The following is a 7,615-nucleotide window of genomic DNA, read 5'->3' as shown; positions in this document are numbered from 1 at the left end:
CGATCATATCAAATTTTACAGTGTCGATGCGAGAGGTTCGCTCGCAAATGCAATGTTTGCGAAGACGATTTTTTCGTCTTCACAAAATGCGAGCGTGGTTCTATTTCAAAAATGTCTCAGATTCAACCGGAAGAAAATTTGTTTTGTGAGATATTTGGCAGTCATCCAATGACAAGTCCCTTGAATACCATTTTGCTGTCAGCTTTCGGAGGAAAAAACCACGAACGCCACAAAAATTCGTTTAAGTACCCATGGAGGTGCATGCGGCGCACCCCGCGCATAGCCTTGAGGTATTGCTTGGTCCTCACCTCCCACACACCTTCGATGGACTGTGTGAGCCGTTGATGGGGTTGACAAAGTTTTCGGAGTGGTTGACCCAAGCGTGGGTGTAATTCATGCCACGCAGCCTGGGGTTGGTCTCCAGGGTGTGCCGCTCATTCGACGACACGTACGAACCAAACTTGTCCGACATGATTTTGGTACCTGGTTTGATATACTTCCAAGTGGGACAAAGTAGGCTTCGTACGTGCGTCGAATGTTAAAATCCCAAACCACTTCTTCGTCATGCGGTCGACACCTCCAAACAGCTAACAGTCCGGATGCTGAATGACGCGGTTGTACTTGGACTCTTTTTTCAACGACGTTTCGACGATTTCGACGATCGACCAACGCCGTCAATCTGACACAAATAATTATCATTAATATTTGGTTGAATAAATACAATTAACTAGAACGAAACCATTACAATATATACATATATATGGATCACTGTAGTAAAAATTCAGAAATATACATGGTAAACGTATATATAAATATATGTATATATGACATGAATATATATATATATGAGAGAAATATACATGTTGAATGCATGCATACTGTAGTAGATAAATGTATACCTATATTCATGTGGAATAAAGAAATACATGTCTATGCATATTCATGGGGAAGAAATAAATACATGTATATTCATATTCATGGGGAATAAATAAATACGTGTATATGCATATACATGGTGAATATATAAATACGTGTACTAGTATGTGCGTGCATTACATGTGGGCAAATTACATACATGTATTTGCATATACATGGGGAATAAATGAATACAGTAGATGTATTTACATATCAGAAAAATACACAAAGTATGAATGAATAGATAATAGATGAATTCAGTTACGTACCTTCATTTCGCATGTTAGCATTTCGGCTGAGCAAACCTCGCGGCAAAAGTTAAACCAGTCGCCGGCCGAGGTTGGTGACACTTCTTGCTCTTTCGTCACCACGGACACTGACTTGCGCGATGCCCAGTCAAACATCAGGCGGACCGCCTTCGTCAATGGCAACCTTTACTTGACAAAGAGCGAGTCCGCCTTGATGCTTCGCTGGACATCGCCACAAGCAGACCGGCGGCAGCGCCAACGCTTTGTTGGGAGGGACATGGTCATGGCGCCATCACACTTTGGGCAGAGCATGACTTTCTTGAACAGGCCAACTTTTAAGCACCACGTGACGGTGGCGTCTTCATCACACGTCACCTTCATTACCTCTTTGTATGAGAAGTCATGAAGGTCGCGCAGGTCGTACTGAGCGTCCATGGTGGTACCTGAAGGTGCGGACTGGTTGGTGAATTCGACAATAGCGGGGGATAAGAAGTCATTTGTTATCATTCAAAACGTTATCCGGTCGTTTCTCGTGCCCAAATCGGGGCCAATACTGGAGTTGATTTGGTTGCTTGTCATTCTTTTGTGTGTGGTCGAAGGAGGTTTGGCGGTCGAGGAGGGGATGTTTTATCCGGATGAATTTTTGGAATTGAAAAAAATTAATATAATTAGTGACCGGGGGCTTATATGGAAGAGTGCCTAGCAAGCTACAGGCAATCACTTGGACGATGGCGTGGATTATCCAGCGTATTGGGAGCACGTGGTGACGTAACTTGGCGACAAGAACAGCCTTGGCCACAACGAGTTCGGATCAAATGACGACGGGACTGACAACGTCAATGTTACCAACGATGTAAACTCTGGATCAGAGATTGTTCTCATCGTCGCTGTGATCGCCATCCAAGTGACAAAAACTTGCTCCATCGAGCGCGGCAAATGGTCTGGTTTCCTTGGGAGAAATCTTGGTGAGAGGGTTAGTTAAAGCAGATACAACCAGTACTGGAAATGTTTCGACCAACGAGAAATTAGATGTACTTGTGGAGTCACTGGAGAAGTCAAAAAAAGATGCATGCGGCTTTGTTGGATCATCGTCGCGAAATTAACCGGCAATAAATTGAAGTCATTTGGAAAATCTATTTTCTTACGCAAGTATTTATGTATTCTTTCATGGCATTTCTAGCGTTGATAGCTTGCTGCCCATCCACTAAACTCCTCTGGCTCAATCTAGTGATATCTCCACCAATGTGCATCTATTCCGCATACATTGCGCACTCGTCCTCTGAATCGGAGTCGCTTTCGTCTGGTGCGGTTAACGCTAGGTCGATGATCCAAATGTTCAGCACCATTCGGCCATTTCTACATAACAATAATTCAATCAATCAGCCGGACATAACTACGCTCGGGGTGTGGTGGTCTAGGAGACTCTTGAATATCCTAAACTTGTTCTTCCAATGTTCTTTCAACTGACGTCCATGTGCGGCTACGAATGTAATTGTAGTGAACTTCCTCGCGAGGCGTCCCGTGTCTGAATTCAAATGGAGTGTTCATATGCTTGAACAACTTGTACCCTGCGTCGACCAGGAAGAATATCCCCGGTGGGATTATCTTGATAAAGAATAATAATGGGGTCAATTAGAATGTTATGCTCCACATCTCACAGGATCGTTCTGAGGCCCCCGTCGAATCGAAGAGGACATGAATCGCAGTTTGTGATCGACCATGCCTAATTGTATAGATTATATCACCAATGGGTGACTGCCAAATATCTCGCAAATCAAATTTTCTTCCGGTTGGATCTGCGACATTTTTAAAATAAAAGTACGCTCGCAAGTTCGCAAACAAACCATTTGCGACCACCCAACTCGCATTCGCACCTTGTTATCTTATACTTGAAATATTGATTCATGTAGTTCTTCAAGATATCGAGGAATGGTGTTGTAACAAATCTTCGTTCGCCATGGCAAAGTAGTCGGGTCGAGGCAAGTCGTGATGCCCAGCATCCGTAGACCTCCTTGTCGACATCACAGTTGATGTACTTACTACCTCTCGGTAAGAACGGATGGGAAAAGGTAGAACGCCGGTTCAACTTTGGCTAAACCGAAGCTGCTCCCCATGCGCGACGCAGATGTACTGAAGCGCATGTTCTTGCTTCTAGAGAACCACGCCAAGCCAACTGGCGATCCTGACTGTCCCGAAGAAGTGCAAACGGCAAAGCGGATTCAACGCGACATCGACCTGTCGGCGTCAGTGCTGTCTCTCGACGACGACTTCGAAGAAGGTACATGCTAATCAACCCCAATCTATGAACGACGTTCCATGGATACCCTGTTCACCCCTCCGACGCAACCGACGATGTTGGTCGTACTGGATTGCCCTGCTCGGAGTTGCAGCTGCTGAGCGACAAGTTGAAGCAGGGTCGGGATCCCTCCGAAGTGTCTGGGGGGTTTCTGTCGTACACGGCGAAAAAGCGTTCGATCGACAAGTTTATCGATGGCGCTGCCGATGCTGATGCCAAAACGTCATCCGATATAATGACATTGTTTCTACTGATGGACGAGCTGGCGGCGAAGCGTGAGGAGAGCCGTATTGAGCGTCAAGAGAAGTACGAGAAGTGCGGGAGGCGCGCCGCGAAGAAATGCATCTTCTCATTAGTATGATGCTAGGACATAACCAATAATTTCACATAGAACGAGTGGAATTGCACATATTTGCAGGCATTTCGCACAATTTATAAAAATATTTTGACTTAGAGCGTGTCTAAACCTGCAAAGCAAGGCTAATTAGTATATCAGTCGGGCAATAAGATGCAACATGTCCCTATCAACTTCCAGAAATATTGCATTTCAATAAGATGCAACATGTCCCTATCAACTTTCAGAAATATTGTCCTATATTTGCCCCTTTACGAAACACTTTACGAAACACAAAATACTGGAGAAATCGATACCTTTGCAATGATAAAGATTGAGAGTTTTAGCACTTTCAAATTTTGCATCGCGAACGTGGAGCATCAAGGACACCTGATCATGGACTGCGTGCATCAAACAGAGACAACAAGTGTACGTCTACCCTTCATTACTTGTTTAGAATGTCATACATGGAATGGTAGCTCATATCTCCAAGACGACGTTCGCCCACAGCGCTTGCATCTGGCGTGCCGAGGTGTCGATGGCACAATCCTACAAGGCTTTCATGGAAGAACGCACTTCAGGAGGGTACGTCCGTAGCCGTCACCTCTTGCTCTGAACGTCTTGATGTTTCCAGCAGCGCCAACATGACTTTCTTGGCCTTGGAGAAGTTCGCTTGGTCTGCCCGGGTCGCGAAGTCTTTCGAGGTAGATGTAGGTTCCACAAGTCGTACACCTTTCCCTTCGGGCACGCCAACTTGGAGAAGGAAAGGTTTTTTTGCAGGGTCCACCAGGGGACCGGGGTGGCAGCAGGTGCATTGGCCGTCGTGGGCTCGAGACTTGCCGTCGACTTTGAGGTTAATAATCCCATCTTTTGCAACATTGTTTCACTGAATACTTCTAATGTCGCACTCAATGCCGCCATGGTAATAGGCTGCTCATGGGATCGTTGCAGTTGACGGGTAATCTCTGCTGGGATATTGTCTATTTTTTGCAAAATAGATTTTTGCATCGTTTCAACGGTAGATTGCATGGCATCCACTTGCATCAAAAGTGGAACGTACGGAGGGATGCCAGTTTCAACTAATCGCGACGTTAGGTTTTCGAGGACCCCGGACAGCACCTGCGGGGAAACTTGCATCAAAAGTGGAACGTACGGAGGGATGCCAGTTTCAACTAATCGCGACGTTAGGTTTTCGAGGACCCCGGACAGCACCTGCGGGGAAAGTTGTATGAAAGCTAGTATGCCACTTGATCAAACGTGCGACAACAAAAGGGGGTGATTTGGCGCCAATGTGGACCTGATCCAATCCCAATGGCATGCCAACGATGCCACGAGGAATGGGACTGCACAACGGAACTTCGCCGGATAATACGTGGAAAACCCGGGCAAAATAGAGTCCCATTGCACCGACGACAAAACCACCCCGTGCAAGTGCGGCGGCAGTGCAGAAAACGATGCGTCGTTGACATTTAGTCCTGCCAAATCCATTTATTCCCGAGACAGACATCGGCGACTTGCCCTCGGTCAACCGATGCTGCCCAGTTGATCGCAATTCGGCAATTTTGCGCTTGTATCCAGCGCTGAACTCTATTCAATATGATCAAACCGTTATAAAATATATAGAAATGTACCATTCATCATGGTTTCGAGTTCGTGATCTAACGTTTGGGGTCGCTCAGTGTACAAGTACTTGATGGCACTTAGAACACCACTGATGGCAGCATTGGAGTTGAACCGTTGAGGTACCAGTTCCACGCCGGCACGATTTCGCTTGTATGACGAGTACGTGAGAAACACCTTGCACAAAGACACACTTATTGGCAGCACGATCTCGCCATGTTGAATGCACTCAGGGTGCTCCTTTTCTACCCAACGGGCTAAGCGTGCCAGTGTCCCTTCGTACTGCTTTCTAGTGCTGTTGACTATACGCAACGCAATGATGTCATCGCCTGGCTCGGCTGGTGTGCTCCGCTCTGCGTGCTTCCGCTTTCTCTGACTCATGCAGAAATGAAACAGTCTGAAATCTATCCGGATAACGTTAGGCTTGTTTCGTAAATCCTAAATATGTCGACATACTTTCAGAACTATACATAATCCAAGTACAGAAAATTGCATATTTTGGCTTTACCAAACAGTTTGTTTCGTGTTCCCTGTTTATATCCGGCATATTGTTTCGCCCGTGTTTCGTAAGTCCATACTATTGCATTTTAATTACACTCATGGACAAAACTTAGGGAACACTCACATTTCATTTGATATCTCATGAAGTATTGAGAGTTGAGAGCGGCTGTTTGAGTATGAAGAGCCAAAAGCAATGCAGAAAACGTGGTTGTAGCTACCGGCGCGCAACTCGCCAGTGTCGAGAACTTTCCATTCAATATTCGAATTTTGAACTCGGACAAAATGAAGGAACGCAAATTGCAATACAAAATTCAATATATTTCTCAAGTAATAATGAGTCTTCTCTCCATTGCGTCGATGAGGTTTTTGACCTCCTCATCGGAAATCATGTCCCACGCAAGCAACACTGCAGCACGCAACTCGGCCACGTTCTGGTACTGACGACCATTGTTGTAAACAACGCGCGACATGGTGGACCAAAGGTTCTCAATTGGGTTGAGGTCCGGCGAACGCGCAGGCCAAAGCAGCAGGTCAATGAACTGGTCGGCACAAAACTGCTTTGTCTCCGCAGAAGTATGAATCGGAGCATTGTCTTGTTGAAAGACAAAGTCAGATCCAAACTTTAGGTGAGCAAAAGGCAAGAGGTACTCCGAGAGAATGAAAACATAGTCACCTGAGTTCTGCTTTCCTGTCAGGATAGCAAGTGCGCTCTTACCGCACCTGGCGATTGCACCCCAGACCATGACGGAGCCACCACCTTGCTGTCGCATGACGAAGCTTCGCTTCGGCTGCCGAATATCATGCCAGTAGTTCTTGTAGCCGTCCTGTCCGTCTAAATTGAATTTCTTTTCGTCCGAAAAGACAATATTCGACCAATCGAATAGATTCTCGGCATGGTCCATGGCCCACTTGAGTCGTGCAGTCTTGTGTGCCGGCGTCAGAGGCAGTGTGCGTTGCATCTTGGTGTAGTCGAGCAGGTCGCATCGCTGCAAGACTCGACGTGTTGTACGGACATTGCATGGCAGCTCGCAAGTCTTGTGCAAGGTTGATGCACTTGAGCCAGTCTTGCAGGCTTCGCGAACCAATCGTCGGGTTTGCCGTTCGGTCAGGGCAACAGGTCTCCCACATTGCTTTTTCCGTCGCCCAAGTTGACGCAAGCAGCGAGAAATCACAGCAACGGACTTGCCCGTGATCGCACGGATAGCTCGGTACGTCATTCCTGCCTCACGAAGGCCTTTTATGCGGCTACGCATCTCATCGTTGAGTTTTTCGCGACGCATATTGCCGAATGACATTGATTTCCTATGCGCTTTTGATTGACCAACACTCAAAATGTCTTGAATTTTGTATTGCAATTTGCGTTCCTTCATTTTGTCCGAGTTCAAAATTCGAATATTGAATGGAAAGTTCTCGACACTGGCGAGTTGCGCGCCGGTAGCTACAACCACGTTTTCTGCATTGCTTTTGGCTCTTCATACTCAAACAGCCGCTCTCAACTCTCAATACTTCATGAGATATCAAATGAAATGTGAGTGTTCCCTAAGTTTTGTCCATGAGTGTAGATACTATTCTTTATAGACTACCACACATTTCAATGTTGTAATTCTCCACTTTGCCAATTCACACTGCTTACTGGGTCTACAGCTAAGTGAACCCTTGCGCATTCAGCCATCGCGAGCAAGGTTGATTCTATCTATATCC

At 46.1% G+C, this 7,615-nt stretch overlaps 4 protein-coding genes across 4 annotated transcripts; 1 reads left to right on the top strand and 3 right to left on the bottom strand.

The window, feature by feature from the left end:
* Window positions 1-304: 304 nt before the first annotated feature.
* On the bottom strand, window positions 305-1,319 carry H257_06735 (hypothetical protein; the record flags this gene model as incomplete). The annotated part of the gene is made up of 3 exons (XM_009832086.1): window positions 305-483; window positions 527-587; window positions 1,185-1,319. 3 exons carry the CDS (start codon window positions 1,317-1,319, stop codon window positions 305-307), a joined length of 375 nt encoding a protein of 124 aa, XP_009830388.1.
* Window positions 1,320-1,349: 30 nt separating this feature from the next.
* On the bottom strand, window positions 1,350-1,598 carry H257_06734 (hypothetical protein; the record flags this gene model as incomplete). The annotated part of the gene is made up of 1 exon (XM_009832085.1): window positions 1,350-1,598. The coding sequence occupies one exon, from the start codon at window positions 1,596-1,598 to the stop codon at window positions 1,350-1,352; it is 249 nt and encodes an 82-aa protein (XP_009830387.1).
* A 1,677-nt stretch (window positions 1,599-3,275) lies between these two features.
* Window positions 3,276-3,820, top strand: H257_06733 (hypothetical protein; the record flags this gene model as incomplete). Its single annotated transcript, XM_009832084.1, has 2 exons — window positions 3,276-3,441; window positions 3,597-3,820. The coding sequence occupies 2 exons, from the start codon at window positions 3,276-3,278 to the stop codon at window positions 3,818-3,820; spliced, it is 390 nt and encodes a 129-aa protein (XP_009830386.1).
* A 453-nt stretch (window positions 3,821-4,273) lies between these two features.
* Window positions 4,274-5,794, bottom strand: H257_06732 (hypothetical protein; the record flags this gene model as incomplete). The annotated part of the gene is made up of 3 exons (XM_009832083.1): window positions 4,274-4,342; window positions 4,383-4,639; window positions 5,425-5,794. 3 exons carry the CDS (start codon window positions 5,792-5,794, stop codon window positions 4,274-4,276), a joined length of 696 nt encoding a protein of 231 aa, XP_009830385.1.
* Window positions 5,795-7,615: the final 1,821 nt, after the last annotated feature.

This window comes from Aphanomyces astaci (genome assembly GCF_000520075.1).
Source record: "Aphanomyces astaci strain APO3 unplaced genomic scaffold supercont1.13, whole genome shotgun sequence".
NCBI classification, from domain to species: Eukaryota; Oomycota; class Saprolegniomycetes; order Saprolegniales; family Verrucalvaceae; genus Aphanomyces; species Aphanomyces astaci.
The sequence above is the reverse complement of the archived record's forward strand: the minus strand, read 5'-3'. Positions and strand labels throughout refer to the sequence as shown.